Source organism: Pseudochaenichthys georgianus, chromosome 14, assembly GCF_902827115.2.
Source record: "Pseudochaenichthys georgianus chromosome 14, fPseGeo1.2, whole genome shotgun sequence".
Taxonomy (NCBI): Eukaryota; Metazoa; Chordata; class Actinopteri; order Perciformes; family Channichthyidae; genus Pseudochaenichthys; species Pseudochaenichthys georgianus.
Genome location: NC_047516.1, coordinates 11,578,141 through 11,600,518, shown reverse-complemented (window position 1 = coordinate 11,600,518; position 22,378 = coordinate 11,578,141). Strand labels below are relative to the sequence as shown.

At 39.3% G+C, this 22,378-nt stretch overlaps 2 protein-coding genes across 2 annotated transcripts in view; both read right to left on the bottom strand.

The window, feature by feature from the left end:
- Nucleotides 1-22,221, bottom strand: jakmip2 (janus kinase and microtubule interacting protein 2). Its single transcript, XM_071205466.1, is given in 25 exon segments — nt 1-90; nt 1,127-1,203; nt 1,558-1,623; nt 1,776-1,928; nt 2,448-2,498; nt 2,807-2,884; nt 3,136-3,204; nt 3,302-3,367; nt 3,461-3,514; nt 3,758-3,859; nt 5,387-5,485; nt 5,747-5,809; nt 6,367-6,450; nt 14,842-14,970; nt 15,135-15,257; nt 16,650-16,706; nt 17,153-17,293; nt 17,405-17,551; nt 17,714-17,812; nt 19,029-19,238; nt 19,951-20,193; nt 20,970-21,007; nt 21,010-21,223; nt 21,996-22,009; nt 22,012-22,221. Coding segments are annotated over 24 exon segments (2,463 nt in total). The 5' UTR covers nt 22,124-22,221; the 3' UTR covers nt 1-90; nt 1,127-1,152.
- Nucleotides 22,158-22,378, bottom strand: part of LOC117458604 (janus kinase and microtubule-interacting protein 2-like) — a 20,831-nt gene continuing 20,610 nt past the window's right edge. Inside the window, exon 12 of the mRNA XM_034099195.1 lies at nt 22,158-22,226. Coding sequence (XP_033955086.1) covers nt 22,158-22,226 — 69 coding nt within the window. The remainder of the gene's footprint in view (nt 22,227-22,378) is intronic.

Sequence of the window (22,378 nt, the reverse complement as noted above, 5' to 3'; positions counted from 1 at the left end):
AGCAGCCACTGCTACGCACATTGTTCCACAGTCGTCCAGAAAATAAATAACACTGCAGTCACAAACAAGATCCCCAAGCTGACACACCACCTGAGAGACAAAGAGAGAGGAGTCACAAAGAATTAGAGGAGTCAAAAGTAGTGTGCAAATGTAAAGTGCACTGCACATTTCATTATGTTTAGACGACAGTATATATTCTACTTCTTTTTGGGGTTAAGCAATGTTTCAGCAAATCCGTCAGCCATCCACACTTAAAAATAAATCAACCTAAAAGTACAAATAAATGTTCCTGCACAACCATTTAAGAAACCCCAAAGTCTGGTTAATGAGAAAAAATCACGTAGAAACACGGGTTGACATCAAAGAGGTGACAACAAACAAACAAACACAAGATATGGTGATGTCGATGTGAAGTAAATATCTTATGCTGATGTAAAATGGAAGAGAATTAAATGTAACTGTTAAATTCAAAGACGTTAATGGTGCAAAGATGAAGAAGAAATGACGGTTGAATGTTGAAGGCAAGCTGTAGCAGGTACATGGAGGGAAAGTGAGCCGGCCAGGGTCAAATAGTTTGTGTTTCTTTAAAGCACTGAATGGTCACAGTGCGGTAACAACAAGATCCCCATGTACAAAACATTACTATTGTTCAGTTTGTTATTTCCTTTTTTAAAACAACTACAGATTAATTGTTGATAAATGATTAATTACATAATAAAATAAGTGTTGATGCATAATTTGTGTTGATTGTATAACATTTCTGTGCTCTTACTATCTTATTTTCATTTAACCATGAGCAGCATCTCCAGTTCAAATAGGACCCTTTGTTGTTTACATTTGGGTATGATGAGTACATTCCATAGATGAATCACTCCTGTGCTTTTATTCTGAAGGTCAGGAGCCTATATAGGAAGTACTTATATTACTACAGAAATGCAACTTGCTAAGCGCTTGTCAAAGACAATTTAGGCTCCGTAGCCAGATCATTCCCAGCGTTTACTTTGGAGGCTGCACAGAGCCAAACACTTGCTGTGCAGGTTCTGCTTGAACGGAAAATTATTTGACCGAGGTCCAGAGAAGAGGTTGCAGAAGTCTGTAGTTTCTACTCAAAGCCCTCAGGACTCACCTCTGCTACAGGACACGCCAAAGACTTCAAGGCCATAGGATAAAAGCAAGAGAAAAGAACAAGAACAGAAACAAAAACTGGAGAAGAAAGAGAAAAAGAAGAGACAAAGAAGTTAAAAGGAGAACACATAGGTAAGTTATGTTAGTATCAGAAGAGAGAGACACAAAGGTTTAATGTACAAGGAAACTTGACACTGATATATATGAAATATTTGTCTTAATAATATGTATGTAAGAATGTAATCTGACATGTTTTTGAGCTTTTTAAAAAGGATTGTTTTCACTACAAACAATGTGAAAAAATGAATACACTCAAAATGTAATTTTTAATTGATTTCACAGGCTTGAGATATTTAAGCTATTGCACTTAGAAGTACTTCTTTGTTTGCATCAAAGTCTAATTTTTGCGTGTGAAAATGAAACATATGCTACCTTTTCCTCCAGGTCTTTAATCTGCCTCCTCTGGATTTCCGTCTTGTCTTCAAGGTCACGAATTCTCTGCAAATATTCAGAGAGAAAACTGTAGGAAGGCTCAATTATCTCTAGCCAAGAGGGATTTCCCACAAACAAATAAAACATACAAAGCTATTTCCACACAGCTTTATCATCACACACACAAATCCCTCTCCATCACACAGACGTCTACAGACCTGGTGTGCCTGGTGCAGCAGCTCCATCCTCTCCTGGAGGATCTGGCAGTCGTACTCTCGACTTTTCCTCAGCATCTGCCTCCTCAGCTTCTCCACCGCTGTCCGCAGCTCGTCCTTCTGAAGCTCGTCCAGAGGCTCGCCGTACTTTATCACCTGCAGGAGCAAAACGGGCATCAGGCACAGTGGATACCATAATGGATTTGTATTTCTTAAAGACACTTCTCAACACTTTGGTCCAGCTGTTCTTTCTCGAACACTTCTTGTGTCAGCAGTAGCTAAGACGTAAAAGTAATCTCAAAACTGTAGGAAACCCATGTTTTCTTGATGTGTGTTGATAATTGCAAAGTCTCCATAGTCACAAATGTATCCCTTTGCAATAACGTTGTACGTCGATCATGAGGACGTACGGCAGATAGCGCAGATGTTCCACATTAGTGTGATGTTCATGATCTCAGAATGTGTGCTATAAGAAAACCTATAATGTTGCGACACCATTCTTGACATTAAAATTGATGTCTTCATTTGACAAACATCACATAATTGAGTATATTAAAAGACCTGAATGTCAGCATTACTTAAGGTTAACAAGAGGTTTCCAGGTATATACTGATTATTTAAAATATGTAGAGTAGTTTTCATTTCAATTCAGCTGTATATTGAGACATGAAGCACCTTGTCCTGCTGCAGGGCGTTGTATAACGTTGCTTCCAACTCCTGGATTTGCTGTCGGGAAAAGAAAAACAAGGTGTTTGTTACTTTTGATGTCAAAGATGCAAGAATTAAACTTTGTATTAACCTACCTATATTACCTGCAGTCCTACTGTTAACCACATTTACTGTATACATAACCCTAAATCCTTCACCGATACTTTTCATGAATCTAACCATACTCTTACACCAGGAACAAACATTTAAGTAAATTAAGTACATTAGGGTGCCTGAATATTCGTCCCCACATAATAAATGAGTCCCAGTGACTAAACATATTTGGGCCCCACAAAGTGATACATCACACTCAAACCCACACATACCATGTAGGCCTGGTCCAGGGCCTGCTTTCTGTAGTCCAGCTCCTCTTCTAGATATCCCTTCTGTTTACAGAACATCTCCTGTGCAGAAGAAAGTAAATCAGACACAGTGTTAGGGGGTATTATTTGTTTTCTTTTTTACCGTGTATTTTATACTTATACTTTATATAAACCAATCCTCCATGTGTGCTGTGCATGAGGCGTTATGGAGGATAACCACCTTCATATCACACTGAACTAAAGCTGCTATGATCCATTGCAAGTAAGAAAACATGTATATGAAATGTCATATTAAATAAATTATTAAATTGTTCTGGGTTGTTTGAACCGACCATCTCTATCTCCAGGTCCATCATCTTCTGGTGCAGCGACGCCTCCGTCCCCTCAATCTGTTGAATCCACTAGAGGGCAACAAATGGCAAATATTTGTTAGCACAACTATTCTGTGATTTATTTTTTCATTATTTAATAGAACCATAATATAGTTTCCAAACGTACCTTTTCTGCTAGTGACAAAACAGTGCTAGCCTGAATAATGGCCACTTGCTCCTCATTTCTTAAGTTCTACAAAAAAGGAGAAATGAAGAACTCTGTTAATAATCTACCTACAGTATATAGTGTCATACATTATGAAAAGTTAAATGACATAATGATTACCCCGTTGTCTCCCAGGATATCTAGAAGTTTGATGAGATCTGGTATGCACACGTCCTGTAATGAAAACAGAATAAAGATCAGAATTATACACAAAAAAGGCATTAACCATTAATTTAGACTTTTAATCTAAACTTCTTTCCACAAAAAATGTCTATTGATGTTTATAGGGTTGCATGCTCTAAATATGGCACCAAACAGCTTGTGGTATGTACAGCCATAACATTCATGGGCTCTCTTGCTCTTATACTTTGTAATCAGTTACTATAAATAATGCAGTGGAGTCCTTCTCCTTTGTACCTTGACCCCCTCCTTCATACAGTAGATCTGCAGAGCGCTGACTCCCTCAGAGAAGGGATGCATCCTCAGGTGGTTGAATGGAGGGGACTTCCTCTCACGCTCCTATGAAAACAGCAGAAAACATACCATGAAACAGGGAAGGCACAATAACTAACAATCATTATGAGCCCCTCCTGACTCTATTAGAACTGGGATTAAATAGTATTTTTACTTGTATCGGCTTGTTTTAGACTTTGCGCTTCAGACAGCATTTTTCAAATAGATCCAAATCAATGTGGTCATTCAGAGCTGAACTAAAGTCCCTGAATCAATCCTTGTTTCCATTTTTCTGCACTGATATTAAAGTTTCAGAACAGCAGGTGGGAAATTGGCCTTGTTTAGTCATGAACATGTAACTTATTCAAGTAAAATTGCTACCCCTGCTTCCATCTTTAGAAGCATTAGACAAACACCTTATGGAGAAAGCCTTTAATTACTGGTAAGGTGTGATCAGTGTATTCTCACACTGGACTGAGCTCTTCCCCTCTCTGCTCACTAGGTGGCAGATGAGGCCCTCAAAAGCTCCCGCCGGTATCTGCACTGCAGCACATAATGTAACACAAAAACCACACACTGATAGACTGTTGGGTCGTCTGGCTACATGAGTGTCTAACTTGATAGGATATTAACATAGCTACTTTTTGTAGTCATTTTTAACGTTTTTATGTACAAATTAGTGAGTTAGTCACTATGTTGCCAAGCATGGTAAAACAATTGTGACTGAGCCAATGGATGATTGATAGAAGTATTGCAATATTGATTAGGAACTTCTTCTTTTTTTTATTTCTTTTTTATTCTTTATTTATTTGGGGTCACATTATAATACAAGTACAGTTTTTCAAATCATATATTTTTAGAGACCCGAAGGTGACAAATTAAATAGCAAACAAAATTAGTCCAAATAAAATAAAAACGAAAAAGTACACAGGGGTTGTTTGAAATAGCAAATGTCCACACATGTACATATGCATACATATCAACATACATATACTGTATACATTCAATGCACATACATGTGACCATGCATACACATCTGTATATCAGTCAAACAAGGGATAGTCGTCTTTGGGATATGTAAATTCCCCACTTTTTCCATATTTCTTCAAATGTGTTTTCCTGAAGCCTCCTTGAGAAGGAACTTCTGACTGTCTGTGGCAATGCACCCGAAAACAATAACAATAGAATTGCAAACCAAACCTTTGTTTTAATACTGCAGCTTGACATGAAAAGGCCAAATAAGTTGTCTTTTATTATGAAGTAGTCACAGTAAATGCAATGTGACACTGAGCGCCATCGTTCATCTAAAAATGTGCCTACAAAACGAGACAACAATGGATTTTGGGCTTTTTTTGTCATTGGATGAGTTTGAGATATTACAGGGAATAATGGAAGGGGAAGCTATAGTGATATGATAGATAAAGAGCTGAACTCCTCCTTACTGATTTCTTTAATAGAATGGTTTGTTTTGCTGTCCCCAGTATATACCTACAGTATTAAACCAGTTTCTGTTACCACCAGTGAATATGGTGTCACTATTTTAACCATGATTGAAATAAAAGATTGCCACGTTATTCATGACAGGTGACTCACCTCTAGCTCCAGTATCCTAAACTCCAACAGTTCGTTCTGATCTCTGGAGTCTTGTAGTTCCTGCTGCGCCCGGCTGCTCTCTGACTCCATCTTTTCCAGCTGGACACCATAAAGGTAGAATTACCAGACAGGAAAAGGCAGTTGTCCACAACTCTAAACTGTAAATCGTAATATTTCAGGCATTTATAATGGTATTGAAGAATAATAGTGCTGTGCACACAAGACACAAATGACTATTGTCCCAACATTAAATACTCCTTTGACATATCAGATACCTTTTAAACTGTAATTCACACAATCACAAACACTGAGAAACACTAAAGATGTGTATTTATCAGGAAAACAACGTTGAAGTCCAACCTTGTCATATAGCTCCTGATTCCTTCGTAAGAAGAGCTGCTTCTCCTCCACCCATTTGGAGTCCTGTAGAGGACAGAAACACTTGATGCATTACATCAAAGCTATTTAAAGACAGTAGAAATATCATTAAATGCATGTTCCCTGTCAAACAGAACAAAGATCAACTCCAAATGTTGTGATGGCATGACATTGAGGACAGTATGGGACATGTTGATTGAGAGGAGTTGTTTGTTCATATAACTAAATGTTTATTTATCTAACTAAATTTGTATTCGTTATATTTGATTCAATATATTTTGCTGTATACTTGTCTCTTAAAGAGATATACATAAGACTTTTTGAAATAAAATAAAGCATTAATAATATATATCTTATACCATTTGCTATGCATCAATTTAAAAAACGACATTGTTATTACAGCCTTTGGTGTGATGTTGTAGCCGAGAGTAAACATCACACAGACCTTGCATGCATGTGTGCACACAGTAAACTGCCTTCAAATATTTGTTTTCAGGATGTGCTGCTCATATTTATATAGTGTGATATTTCTTTTATTTTTCCTTCACCGTACATCAACACAATGTTCCGCAGGTATCAATGTGTGTGTTTGTGTCTCCTACCTGTCCCTTTAGGTTCAGTTCCTTCTCCAAGTCTTCTATTTTGGCTTTATACCTGAGAACCTCTGCCTGGAGCTGCTCCTGAGCCTGAAACATCAGCAAAACAGACTTTTGTTAGTAACAAAATCACTGTTTCTCAAGTGTGGGTCCATCCAGGAAAGGGATTATTTATTTATTATTATAATGCTCATCAAAACCAGACACACACTTATATAGTTATTTCAAAAGAACCATTACCACATGACAACATATTCCTTTTCTTCCCTCATATCAATGAAGATAGCCTTTAAGAAGCTTTATTGTATTCACATTTGAATTAACATTACGAGACACCCTCTAAGGATTTACCTTATGTAAAGCGGCATTGGGTTCCTTGAAAGGCGCTATATAAATGAGATATATTATTATTAATATATAAGGACAGATTGGTGATGCAGGGCCCAGTCAATTTGGTACGTGCAGATAACATCAGATGCATTGTTAGAAAGCCTAAGAGGATGCTTAGTAAAGGGGTGGCCATTACCTGACCTTTGTATAAGCAGCCTTATTGTGTTTGGGCTGTGCATTCTCTCTGTTATGTCTCCGTAAAGTAAACGGGAAGCTCTTGTGGTATTTCTTTGTTATTTTTTGTGGCAAATACCACTTATTACTGAACTGCATCGCCACTTCTCTCCTTCACATCAGATAGATCATTAACTCCTCTACCCTCTCTCAGCACCAGAGACGTGCACAGACATTTGGAGGGGTTAAGACCTTTTGAAAATTGCAACTTGTTTTTAATGTAAAAGAAATCAAACGATTATTACATCAACTAAATTGAACAGTAATTCACATATCATAACAAAATAAGTTAAGGTGACTACTTGCATTCGGTAACTTGATTTTAAAAATGAAAACCAGGGCCATTTTTTGTTTTGCGGTCCATATCTCATCAAAAATATCTAATGTTAGTAGAACTATTAAAGACAAAATGGTGATAATTCTGTTCTAATGTAGTTTGACCATTGTAACTGCTGTGCAGTCCAGACATACTGATACAATAGGGCCTCTAACTAATTACCTTAAATAAACTCACTAATTAATTAAACCAGTTCAATACGCATTATTCTTATTCTTATCATTCTTTATGAGCGCAGTAACGGTAGTTATCTAATTACTTATTTATTTAGTATTCCATAACTTAATAACAGAGATGGTCAAACTAAAGTGGTAGAGACATGGCAGAAATCCTACAATGAAGCAGGACAGTGAACTGTTCACCCGTGAGAGGGCGATCAAGAAAAGAGAGCGAGCAGCCCCGTTAAGGGAGTTTACAGATGAAAAGACACAGAAAGACAGAAGTTCAATAACAACAAGTAGGCTATATTTAGGTGTTTTTTTGTAAATAACCGACGGTATCAAGAGGAAGTAAAGTCCCCTACTCCAAAAGTAAAAGGCTAGAGGGAAAGTTAACGACTGGGCCTGAAACTCTGATTGTGGGTGACTCTGCTGTGAGAGATGTAAAAGGTCTGTTTTGTAAGAACAACACCAAAGTACTCTGTTTTCCCAAGGATATGGTCTCTGACTTGGCTGAGAAGATCCTGCATATTGGGGCTGAACATCTGACTGTGAAGAATGTGGTACTACATATTGGAACAAATGATGTTGTGAAACAAGAGTCAGAAGTGCTGAAAGAAGACTTTAAATGTCTGTTGGAAGCTGTCAGCTCTCTAAATGCAGAGGTGTTCATCAGTGGCCCTCTACCGCCAGTCAGAAGAGGAGTGGAGAGATTCAGCAGATTGTTTGCACTGAACACCTGGCTTTCAACAGCCTGTATTGACCATTCTGTCCATTTTATTGACAATTTTAACTTTTTCTGGGATCGCAGACATCTTTATAAGGCAAATGGAGTTTGCCTGAACAGGTCAGGAGTAAAATTGTTTATCTCTAACATGTTCAACTGCCTGCGTCATCAATCTGTTCCCTCTGCCAAGGACAAGCGGCAAGAGGAATCAAAACAGGAGAAAGACACAACACATCGCGCAGAAAACCCTGAAGAAGTATCACTGCACCCGCCTGAGGAATGTTCTGATTATGGGAGACCTATGACACAAATGGAGGAGTCTCCCCTCCCGTCACCCCCCCTGTCAATGCCTTTGAGGATACTCTTCATTCATCCCCCAGCTCTCTCTACTCTCCGCTCACCCTTTCACCCTCGCCCTCCCCCTGGAGTTCGATGACCGCATGAAGGCGATACGCAGGGTTGGCAGCATGTCCTTTAACCCCGCCCCTCAACGACACCCACCAAAATCACCGGAGCAGAGACGCACACCATCTCCCCCGGCTTCATCACCATGCCTACCACAATCATCCACACCAAAACAATACAAGGAAGATGGAAGCAGATTTCCAAACCCCCCTTTCTAAAGTGTAGCCCTCACCCTGCCCTCCTATGATGAGAGGAGCAGGGTGGTGGGTCCTCCCTCCCCTTCAAAGCCTGATAGGGATGTGTGTGTACAAAACGCTGCAAACTGATATGTGCTGGGTCCAGGCTCAAGGCCGTATGGCACTCTCAACTCTTTCCAGAACATGCCGGGGCCCTGCCTGCCTGTAGCTTTGCCGATATCTGTGTTGATAGGTAATAGATTGAGAGTGGTGAATCAGCTTAGAAACAGGAAGCGCTCAAACGTTTGTGTGAGTTTATCAAATTTAGAAGTGATTCCATGTCAGCCACAGCTTGTTACAAAAAACATGACTGATAGTGTGTTGAATGAACTTAAACTAGCTTTATTAAATAGTCAGGTCTTTGGCAGAAAAAACATTTTTAATCAATGATTTTATCACTGAGCACAATCTCGATTTTATGTTTTTAACGGAAACTTGGATTGAACAAAATAACAGTGCAGCTGTTCTTATCGAATCAACACCTCCCAACTTTAGTTTTATGAGTCAGGAAAGAATGCATAAGAAAGGGGGTGGAGTTGCTATTCTGTTCAATGATTCCATTCAATGCAGCAAGACAACTTATGGGAACTTTGCTTCTTTTGAATATGTGGCCCTTCAGCTGAAATGCTCCTCTCGAGCTCTGTTCCTAAATATCTATAGACCATCCAAATACTGTGCAAGCTTTTTTGATGATTTTTGTCTATAGTGTGTATTGACTTTGACCGTCTAGTCATTGTTGGTGATTTTAATATCCACGTTGACAACCCCCAGGACAGAGGGGCTAAATAACTGTTTTGTGTTCTTGATAACTATGGACTGACTCAGCATGTGACGGAGCCCACGCACAATAAGGGGCACTCTGGACTTAATTATCTCAAAGGGTCTGAATATCTCTAAGGTTGTGGTGACTGATGTTGCACTCTCTGACCATTCCTGTGTTTTCTTTGAGAGCTCTATTTCTGTTCACAAAAATGTTCAAAAAGAGGTAACCACAAAGTGATATTTAACTGAAAATACTAGGGAAATGTTTACTCAGAATTTTTCTTCCACACTTGCCCCTGCTAACATCTCAGTAAATGAGCTAGTAGATCATTTTAATTCAAAAATTAAAAATGTTATAGATGCCATTGCTCCAATTAAGGTAAAGGAAGTGGCTGGCAAGAAAATATCTCCATGGAGAAAGGCCATGACTGTGAGAGCAGAAAAAAGAGAATGTCGAAAAGCTGAACGCAGGTGGCGAAAAATAAATCTCCAGGTTCACTTTGAAATCTATAAAGAGAGACTTGGCCTTTATAATTTGGAATTGAAAAACGCACGACAGTCTTTCTTCTCTGACATCATTACCAAAAACAAAAACAACGCACGTGCCTTGTTTGCTACCGTCGATAGACTAACTAACCCCCCAGTGTCAGTAGCCTCTGAATATCTATCCACTAGGGCGTGCAATGATTTTGCCTCCTTTTTCACTGACAAAATTCAGAAAATCAGACAAGCAGTCAGTGCCTCTGCATCAGGTACAGCAAATGTTTAGTCCCTATGTCCACCTAATATCAATTCAAACACCATGACACAATTCCATCAGATTAATGATAAAAACCTGGAGGACATTATTCAACTTCTGAAATCCTCCTCCTCCATCCTCCTCCTGCTGCCTTGATATTATATTATATTAAAAAGATGTTTTGCCTTGCATGGACTCAGATCTACTTCATATAGTAAAGTCAACAGATATTGTTTTAAACTGTATTAAAGTAAACAGGTATTATTTTGAACTGTATTGAAGTGAACATGTATTATTTTTAGTGGTGCACAATAATTATCGGCCCGATATTAGGAATTATGACGTCATGCCGATAAACCCGATAAAAGTATTAATAGCCCCGATAATATACAATATCTTTTTTGGGTAAAAAAAAGAAAAAAATACTGCGGTGTGGGTGGATTGGGATGAGGGGCGCTTGTTTTTCAATCGGCTCCTCCCGTTTTGCCAGTAGTGTGGTATAGTGGTTTAGGAAGAGGGGAGTTTTTCACAAATCCAGCGCTCCCTAACTCATGCCTGGCTGTGACGTAAATGGTGTGCGGCCGTGAAGCTAGGACAGTAAACTAACATGTCGTCGGTAGTATGGGACTATTTCAAAGTTAGATAGTTCGCTTGCTATTTGTATTAACAAATGCAATGCAGAAGTTCCACGAGGAGGGAAAAAGGCAACGAGCTATAATACTTCCAACCTGATTAGTCACCTGAGACATCGCCATCGCTACGATGGTGTGTTAAAAGCATAAGCGTAGGAAGACGCCTGCGCTGCTAAACTAGCGGCGAATCCAAAGCCAGCTGCAAAGGCACCGGGGCTTTTACCTATCGACAAGGCTTTTGAAAAAGGCAAGAATTTTGCCAGATTTGTTTGGGAAAGTAAATATGGTCACTTTGAAGAGTCAAAACTGTTCTTGGCTTTGTTTTGTTCATAGTAGTAATGCTCATGTCATTTGCTCACTACTAGTCTTTTTTTTACCACCAGGTGTGCAAAAACTACAGGTACATTTAATATATTATTATCGGTATCGGTCTTGAGAAGCAGGAAGTTATCGGTATCGGTATCAAAAAACCAATATCGTGCATCCCTAATTATTTTGGACTGTTTTAAGTAATCCTATATATATAACCTTCTCACTTACACTCAATGACCCAGATACCCTGCTACACACACATAGACCTCCTTCCACCAGCACACACACATATTCTTTGCTCACCTACAGTACACTCACTGACCAGATACCCTGCTACACACACATACACCTCCTCCCACCAGCACACACACATATTCTTTTCAAGGTTCAATCTGGGCCAATATAATCTCAGGCACCAATATATCTGTGTATAATGTTTGATTGTTTAGGAAAGAATAGAGTTTGTGTGAAATATTCCTTGGGAAAGTAAAGGAGTGAACTCAGGTGCAAAAAGTGACTCTGTCCTTGTTTACTTCCGAAGCTCTCACGCTCTGTTCAGAAGAAAAATACTTTTTCCCAGAACTCTGATTCGCTGTATTGGGCCAGACCCGAAGTGAATCCAACCAGTAAGAACACCTAGGGGAGTGAGCAGCCGACACAACTCCTCCCCACGGACTCTCTGATTGGCTTAGGAGTAAAATGGGACGGAAGAGCCAACACAACTCCGCCCCAAATATGTCTATGTATACTGTTGTTTATTCATGCAAAATGCCCCCTGTTTCTGACTGGCTGGTCCCGATATCTGTATCGCACGGCAGTATAACTGGGAGTCCAGAGTACTCTGTAACTTGTATAAGTATTTTTTACCAGTAAAATCAGATTATTGTTATAATTTTTATTCCGGTGTTTTGAACTCCTTCTTTTATTAATCTGACCAGGCTCATCTAACGGACGGCGCGGAGCAGAGGTGGGCTTTAAGCCACCACCACTGTGTTTGCTCCTACAATAGTAAACAAATCTCTTCACTCAGGTGTTTTTCCACAGGCCCTGAAAACTGCAGTCATTAAACCGCTCTTAAAAAAGAATAATCTAGATGCTTCAGTAATGAACAATTACAGGCCCATATCAAACCTCCCATTTCTAGGTAAAATCATTGAAAAAGTTGTTTTTCAACAGTTGAGTAACTTCTTGCATTTAAATAACTGTTTCGATGTGTTCCAGTCAGGCTTTCGTCCAAAACACAGCACTGACACTGCTCTTGTTAAGGTCGTCAATGACATCCACTTAAACACAGACAGTGGCAGAACTTCAGTATTAGTATTATTAGATCTCAGTGCTGTGGGGTTCCTCAAGGCTCCATCTTGGGGCCTCTTCTCTTTAACATCTACATGCTACCACTGGCTCAGATAATGAAGAACAACATAATAAGTTACCATAGCTATGCAGATGACACACACATTTACGTAACAATTTCACCAGGAGACTATGCTCCAATTCAAACACTGAGTAAGTGCATTGAACAAATCAATGACTGGATGTGTCAGAACGTTCTCCAATTAAACAAAGATAAAACTAAGGTAATGGTTTTTGGAGCCAAGGCAGAACATTTAAAGGTTAGCGCTGAGCTTCAGTCTGCAATGTTCAAAACAACAGATAAAGCCAGAAATCTAGGTGTAGTCATGGACTCTGACCTAAATCAGCCTACTATCACCTAAAGAATATATCTAGGATTAAAAGACTAATGTCACAGCAGGATTTGGAAAAACTTGACCATGCTTTTATCTTCAGTAGACTGGACTATTGCAATGGTGTCTTCACAGGTCTCACTAAAAAATATATTAGAACGCTGCAGCTGATTCAGAACGCTGCTGCTCGAGTACTGACTAACACTAAGAAAGTGGATCACATCACTCCTGTTCTGAAGTCTTTACACTGGGCTGGCTTCCTGTGTGTCAAATAACAGATTTCAAAATACTGCTGCTGGTTTATAAAGCACTGAATGGTTTGTACCCAAAATACATTTCTGACCTCCTGCTCAATTATGAACAATCCAGATCTCTCAGGTCTTCAGGGACTGGTCAGCTTTCTGTCCCCAGAGTCAGAACTAAACATGGTAAAGCAGCGTTCAGTTATTATGCTCCAAATATCTGGAACAAACTCCCAGAAAACTACAGGTCCGCTGCAACTCTGACTACTTTTAAATCCAGGCTGAAGACTTTTCTTTCTGCTGCTGATTTTAATTGAACTATTCATATCTTAGACTGCACTGTAACTGTTATCCATGTATTTTTTCTTTTAATGTTTATTTTATTAGCTTTTATTTTTAATGACTGATTTTAAATGCCATTTTCTTAATGTCTTTCATCTTTTGTAAAGCACTTTGAATTGCCTTGTGTTGAAAAGTGCTATATAAATAAACTTGCCTTGTCTTGCCTCTTATACCCTAACTGCCATGAGACAACTCAAAATCAAGTTTCCAAAATCCGACACTGAGGTGGTCTTAACGCACCGGCAGATGACAGCGCTGACAAAGTGTTTTTCCCGCAGCGAGACGCTAATACTAATTGTGGGCTTATCATGTTGATTCGGTCACAACAGAAAAAACAAAAACAAATTCTCGCTCTCTCCAGAGGGGCAGGTCAGCCAAAAAGGCCAAACGGGCTGTTGCCCGGGCAACATTAGCCCGTACCTGTGCACGTCCCTGCTCAGCACTCTGTTACAGGAAGAACCAAAACAGGCTTGAACTGAATGAAGCTTTGTATTGTGTTGTTTTATGTAAATGTGCAGTCACAAATGTACAACAGGCTTACAGGCTTCAGTACTCAATAAAAAGGCTATGTGTCACTGCACTTATACTACTAACCCACAGTAAGTTATGTTGACCAGTAAATATATTAAAATGGTGTGAAACTCCCACAGTCTTATAGCAGCCATGAGAAAAGTAAAGCAAAATAATTTAAGAAGCCTTTTATGATTCTCATATTCACTCTCTGACTGTGGCCATTCACTGCTAATTAAACCAATATTCAGACACATTCTCTGTGAGCCAATCACATTCCAGTTCAGTGTGAAATGTATGCAACCCTGCTAAATGTCCATCAGGGGATCCTATACTACTTATCGCATCTCCACCACCCAAAAAGTGTACTACTTTGCGACGTGTCTTAATCTCCAAAGAATCCTTGCGTTCCTCAACTTTATCACCAACCTACTCCGAAACAGAAGAGTTGTTTCCTTTCACTAGATTGCTAAACTGAGAGGAATTGATCATACAACAATGGTATGTTTACAGTTTCAAAGCTCTTAGCAACTCTATTTGTGGCGATTCCCTCAGTTTCAGCTGGTGGTGAAGAACAGTAAGAACCATTTCTCAACCACAAAACAATTAAAAACATTTACTTAGAGAAACACAAAATTAATATCAATCAAATCACACCTGTGCCTTTACAACAGAAAAGAGGTTTTTGTTAAAAATAAACAAATAAACAAAACATTGCCTGTGGGTGAATAGTGATATTTTAGATAGAATGAATTAAAAAAAGGGAAATTATTACAGTAGGTTATACGTAGATGGGAGTGATAAACAGTGATTTTCTGACTGTGTTTTACCTTGGCTTCCATCTCAGCATCCAGAATGCCTCCTTTCTGTTCCTGCAGCAGGGCGTAGGCTCGCTGTAAGGCCTGATACTCTCTGGTGAGCTGACGGAAACGCAGCTCCGACTCCTCGTTGGCGAGACCCTTTTGTGACACACCAGGCAAGAGGTCAAAGTCTATAGGCGAATTTGGATACAGCATATTTCTATTCGAATGTGTCTGAATGGACGTGATCGTGAATGATATCGGAGTAAATTCAGGATTTTGAGTATTAAGTCCTAAATCCTGAACATTAGGCTAAATCTCACCTCCTCCAGGTCTTCATCGGGAGTCGCAGGAGTTCTGTCCATCCTGAACGAAGCCACTGAGGACGTCTCTGAGTCCATCGACTCTTCATCATACCCGAAGAAGGTGTCTACTACGATGTGCCTCTGCAGAGAAGGAAGTTGAAATATGTACAGATCTAAACCATCTCTGACCAAAGTCCTCACTCTTGGGTATCCCAGAAGTCTTTTTATTTTCCTTTTTCAATGTGGTATTCAACTAAATTCAACAAAACCTTTATGGGACTATCCCTTACTGAATCAAAAACATATCAATGCAGGTTTTACTTAAGTGTCAGAGGAAGAAGTTTACATTTTGAGTTTGGTGAACCTATATGTGTATAATGACTCATACACATATAGGTTCTACATGTTATACATTACATGTTACTTGTTAGACGCTTTTATCCAAAGCGACTTACATACTCAATACTGTGGGCAATCCCCACAGGAGCAATTTGGGGTGAAGTGTCTCAGGGACACAACGACATGCTGACTGCAGTGGGGTTTGAACCTGTGACCCCCTGATCCCCGTGTGGCGTGTCCCCGTGTATTATACAAGACTCACTTTAATACATGTAGAGCCGAGACATGATATTGACAATTAAAAAGACAAGGCTGACAGGCAGGTAGGCCATCCAATCATTTTAGCCGGGCTTTTTACAGTACTACGGCTTCCACAGATGACTTTTTTTTATGGATTTTTTGTCAAAGCACTTCAGATATTCATTGCTATCGGGATGTTAAGAGCATTCCATGGAATATAACAAAAAGTGTATCTCGAGCCGGTTTCTCAAACTTACATAGGCTACCCTACCTTTAAGGCAAGGCAAGTTTATTTATATAGCACCTTTCAGCACTAGGCAATTCAAGGTGCTTTACAAAAATGAAAGACATTCAGACAAAGGCATTTAAAAACAGTAAAAGATAATAAAATAAACATTAAAACAAAAACAAAAAATGAAAGACAGAAAATGGCATTTAAAATCAGTCATTAAAAAGAAAAGCTAACAAAATAAACATTAAAAGATAAAAGTTACAGTGCAGTCTAAGATATGAATAGTTCAATTATTTCGGTTCTTGATTTTTAATTTATTCACAGAACCTCCCTTTGGAAATCCGAACATTTCCGTCCCGATTGTTAATTTAGACTGATTGTTTTCACCATGTTATGCTCGCATGACATCCACAATCGGACCCTCAGGAGGGTGTACTAGCCCCCTACTCTGCTTTGCGTTCCATAACAAAGTCTTTAAGTGTTACCTGAACACCCCGTGTTACCAAAACACTATTTTTCACCCGTCGGTGATGTGATACTTGTTCCTCAGTACAAATCACCCAAAAACTAATCGTAAACCCTGGCTATGACGGATATCCCAAATATAAATATTTAAGTGATGATAAAATTCATTCTGCTTCCAAAAAATACTCTTTCACAAAAGTTTTAACCAAACTAATTACATTTTAAGATTAAAAGCAAGAAACAGCAAATGGTTCTACCTTTATTGGCCTTGAACTTCTTTTATGCCTTTTCTTTCTTAGTAGTTTTTCCCGGTCCTGGGAAAAAAGAAACAGGATAAAACAGCACTGTAAGAAGAGTTTTTCTCTCTTCTCTTTCAAAATAAATACGAAGAAAACCAACTCAATGACACCAAAGACTCAATATACTACAGAATCTGTTCATTGCTGCTGAATAAAACATGGATTTTATGCAAAAACGTCCTTATAAGTAATTATTTGAATTATTGATGAACCAGAAATCTTAGATTCTCACACTTTTAGATATATTAATTTACGCAAAACATGCAAGAAGAAAACAAGGTGTCTCATTATACTGTGAATTATTCATTCTACTTTTTTTTATTTTTTTTTAAACATAAGGGTAAAGTAGCATCACATTTCAACAGAAGCTCTGGATTAACCCCCTTGACCCTAACTGCCAACTATACACATACTGCGTGACCCTGCTAAACGGCGTCCTCATTAAATCAGTGTAAACATACTCTTGTCAGCTCATCAATTATGTTTTGTTGCTCCAGGACTTGGAGCTTGAGGAAGGCTATTTCCTGGTCATCGTGTGCTTGGTCCAGGTCATTCAGAGACTTTAGCTTCTTCAGTGGAGGATGGGAGCTGATCTTCTCCTTCTGCAGACACACAGCACACATATTTACCATAACCCTGTCTAAATCAGTCTGTCCCTGTTAACAAACCAAATACTTCATGCATATGTGATGCAGATGTGACTTTGTGCTGACCATCTCATTGTTCTCCCTGGACAGGATCTTGAGTTTGTCCTCTAGCTTCTGGATTGTCTGAGTCAAATCATCGTTCCTCTTACTCATCAGCTTGTTCCTGTCCAGCAGTGGCTTGGACTGTTTCTCTGACTCTCGAACTCGCTTCAGCTGGTGGTGAGAAAGGGGCTTATGAATATGCAGTAAACCTGGACTGACATGTGAAAGATAAAAGCTTGGAGATTTGAAGGAATTGCAGAAATATGAAGATAAACGAGGGAAGAAAGAGAATGCATAAGGTTCATGTTCTTTAAGTGAATCATTTGGTCATACCAGCTCATTCCTCTCATCCACCAGCAGTGAGTTGCGGTCCTCTAATTTGCGTACTGTCGAGTTGAGATCAGCAAGACGCCTTTGGTTTCTCCTTAAGTCCTGAAACAAACAAACCGTTTATTATTTAACTTATCTGGAGTGTTTTACAACAAAATTGCCATACTGTATCTGTAAACTTTTAAATGCTTAAATCTCATGAATATTACATCGAAATCAGATGAATGTTCACACTAACAGTCATGAGTTCACACGCTTTCAATGTGGCAATTGACTGAAATATTATTTTGATACTGAGCTGATCATGGGACTTCGACAAATCATTGATTAAACGCTGCTCACATATCTCATGCTTCTGGCAAATTTGAGGGTGCACAAAACTAATCCTGTGCGCCATTCAGTCTGTACGTGAACCTTTCCACTCTCTTAACTTGCATCTTCTGAGCACTTATATCATCATAACTGTCTGACTTTACTGTATAACCTAAGCTAAGAAAGGATGCAGCCACATCCTGATGTCAAAGCATCTTTTCTAATGTCAAAATCCCTAATAGCAAAGATTAGAATATATATCTCTGTCGGATCCAATTGGCAACAATATCACTTTTAAAGGCGCCCTATTATGCTCATTTTCAGGTTTCATATTTGTATTTTGTGCTTTACTGTGACATGCTTCCATTCTTCAATATTCAAAAAGCGCTATTTTTTCCCCATATTGCTGTGCTGCAGCACCTCTTTTTAGCCTTTGTCTGAAACCAGAGCCCAGTCTATTATGATTGGTAAACCGCCTGGAGATGTTACGCCCCTTAGCGTCCAATGTGTTGGAGCACTAACCAATAGAAGCGCAAGTGTTCAATAGTGATGTCACTGTGTTACGGCATTGTTTGTGAGAGAAACTCCCTCTGGCATGAACTGGGATTTTAGCCTTTGCAGACCATTTACATGCACAAAAACCTGTATAACACACTAAAGGAAAGCCTAAACCCCAAAAAGCATAATAGGGCCCCTTTAAAGGACACAGAGCTTTCAGTTTGAGCCCAAGATTCGGAGATTCAGACTGCCAAAATTGAGCTTATAGCATTTCTTTGTCAAATGGAGTTACACAAAATGTCATGCATGCTCAAATAATTTGTTACAAAACCATGGCACATTGCAACTTAGCTACAAATTGATATTCAAGAGCTAAAACAAAGGGGAACGAATAGGGTTTAAGAAGTAGGAAGGCTTCCAGTTCTCACTCAAATTAAAAGTATTATCTAAATATTTGATATGATTACGTGGAGCATGGAACTTCTCCCTGCTCTTCCTCTCTACTTACTGGGCTACCACAGTGCTCAGCTCCATCTCCAGCTCTGCCGGGAATCTCTCTTTTGGGGCTTCCCAGGCCGCACTCAGCCTCCTTCACCAGGAACAGCTGGTCGTCCAGAGCTTCCTTCTGGAGCTGCAGCTTCTGCAAGAAACCCGCCGTTGAATCCAGTTCCTTCTCCAGAGCAAAGATGCAGCGATCTTTAGATTTGATTTCATCCACCTATAGTGAGGAAGAAGGACATAATTAAGTACTGATGTAACTTGGTTCTGTTGAAGTTCAGAGTCTCTTATTTGTTACGCTGCTATAGCTAAATGTTATAATTTAAATTAAATAAAAAGACAGTGAATATGTTGACAATGAAAGTACTCAAAAGAATATATGTAACATTGTCCGGCTCTGCCTTTTTTCGGTTTCTTGTTATTGGTAATTGTAAGTACAAGCTGACATATTTTTATTATCAGGATAGTTTTTTCTACTTAAAGTGAGACAAAATAAGCAAATTAAACATTATTCAAAATGTTTTGCAACACCATATTAGGACAGCAGTACGTATGACTAGTAGGTAGACACTGCAGGCACAATATACAGAGACTGTGGTGTGATGAATTTAATCCAAAAGTAATCAATGTCCTTCCAAATAAATAAATATTACATATCAAATTGCTTTCTCGTAAATTTGTGATTTTAGGATTTACTAGAAAATTATTTAAATAATAATAAATAAATAATACTGACTGAATGAAAATAGACAAGCTTTAAGATTATACCTAAGTACACATGAAATAGAAATGAAGCTGAAAATAAAATCTACTACACTATGCTCAATCCCTGCATGAATATTCAACAAGCACAGTGGTCCTAATTCATATTTTGGCCAATGGACATATATCGGTTCAGTATTTAATCATTTGGTCGCGGTGACTGTGCCTACCAGTCTGCGGATGTCCTTCTCAGAGTCCCACTTGATCTTAGAGATCTGCTCCTGGTGCTGCTGGTGCTCCACCCGCAGGTCGCCAGCCTTCATCTTGTCGGACTGGATCATGTTGCTGAGAGCCTCGTCCGTCTGCTTCTTCAGAGACTTCAGCTCCAATATCTCCTGCAGGAGCTTCACCCTCTCCACGTCGAAGAAGCGGCGAGCATCCTCCTTGGCTTCCATAGTCAGGGCTGTCCGAACCTGGAAGAACCAGGGGGGCAAAAAGAAAGGTTTTCATGTGAGGGATTTCCACAGAAAGGAAATATGAGTAATGGTTATTTATTTATAAATATATATAAATAACTGTTCTTGAGAAGGGAGGCTGGTTATCCTGAGCCAACCCCATCTTTCCTGGGTTTAGCCCAGTGATGGCAAAAGTACACACATCCTTTACTCAAGTAGAAGTACAGCAACACGCTCTAAAGGTAGAAGTACTGACTAAACTTCTTTACTCAAGTAAAAGTAAAGAAGTATAGGCTTCAAAATGTACTTAAGTAAAAAGTACCCATAACTACCAGCTGTTTTAAAGAGTAACTGACCTCCCTTTATATTAATAGAACAATAATGTCATAGTTAGCTAATGAATGTTTCGATGCTGAACAACGTCACAATTACAAAGTTTTCATTGGTCCCTCTTCTTTAGAGAAGAGCAGGAAATGATGGATACATGGATCGTGTTCAAATCAATAGGCACGCAATGACTCTAAATAATAATGATCACGCCACCAAACACAGATTAAAACTAAAGTAACAAGCCTGTTTTGAAAATGTAAGAAGTAGAAAGTACAGGTATTTGTGTTCAAAATGTAAGAAGTAAAAGTTAAAAGTCGTCAGAAAAATAAGTAGTGGAGTAACATTTAGTAAAGTACAGTAACAAAGTATATGTACTTCATTGCTTCCCACCTCTGGTTTAGCCCCACATATGTTTCACAACAGCAAAATCAATCACTATCTTCACTCCCTTTTCTTAGTCTCACCTTCTCTCCGCTGCCATCGCGCATGGCGTTCAGAGCCGCTTGAGCCTCTGGTTCTCCTGGTCTTTGATTTTGGCGTGGCGGGCCAGCTCCAGCTCATGTTGCCGTGTCAGGTTTTCCCTGAGAGCCTGGAGCTCTTTTAACTTCTCCTCGTGCCACTTGGCCCGCTGCTCCGTCATCATGGCAGTGTGACGGTGCTGCTCCTGCTCCCGCACCCGCTTCACCTCCTGGAGCTTGTCGCGCTCTAGTTTGCTTACCTTTGAGAGGAGCGACAGAGAAGAGAAGAGAGGAATTAGGTTTCCGTTTATTGTACTCCAAGTAGGAATCACGCTCTGTGATTTACGCAGTTGAGGTTATCAGGGGCGCGTTGTGGATTTGATGAGTTGTGCATTTTGACCACCCTCAGCAAAATTTGTATTCAGCTTAATATTTAAACAGGGGGGGAAAAGGCCTTAAATCATGAAGAGGAGGGATGTTCCTCCTGCACTTTGTCCTCCTGAAATTTCCCTGTAAGGAATTAATAAAGTATATCTTCTCTTCTTCTTTCTTTCTTCTTCTTAAGGACAACATAATGATTGTTAAGATGGTGTCAATGTACCGAATGTAAGAGTGTCTTGTTCTAACTTAAGGTAAATCATCCACTTGTCCTCATTTATGTGTGTACTAGTTTTCTACATGCAAAACACAGTACATCGAGTACAACATTACCATTTTGTATAACGTCAATATTCAACCTTATTCAACCTGATCTGCCTACGGTAAAGGGCTAAAGAGGGACACTACATTTCAAGCATGTTATATAGAGAGGCTGTGCATTAACTCAACATAACATGCATGCTGTACCATAAGTGCAGGATGTCGAGACATAGGCATGCCAGTCAGAACATTTACTCGAACCATAAACCTAAATCTTAGCTTTTTTTGGACCTGAAGTTATTGTCTTGCTTTCAAAAAAAAGAATTAAGGTTTCAAATCTACAATCATTGAAACATTCAGAGGAAATGTATGTATTTAGATGATTAACAGTACCTTGCATTTTTCTTGTGTAGTTCTATCTGAATGTCAGTCAGCTTGGACCTGAGGTCTTCATTGGCTGCCTGTAGGGCAGAGATGAGCGCTTCAGGCTTCTCGCTCTTCGTACGCCCTTTCTTGGCCATTGAGTCAAATACTAGAGGGGCTCTTCTAAAGCTTTCATTGAGACTTCACAGAAACTTTCCAAGGCGCTCCAATGGTTTCCAGTTCCTCCTCTTCCTCATTCTCCTATGAGAAAAAGGGCTTGGGGTTGGAGGAGACACAAGGAGAGACAGAATGAGACAGATTTACTTGGCACAGTGTTGCTTCGAGATATGCGGAACAGCATGCTAACATGCTCAAATTGATAGCATTTGGATGTTTTCTGTTAGATTTTTAGA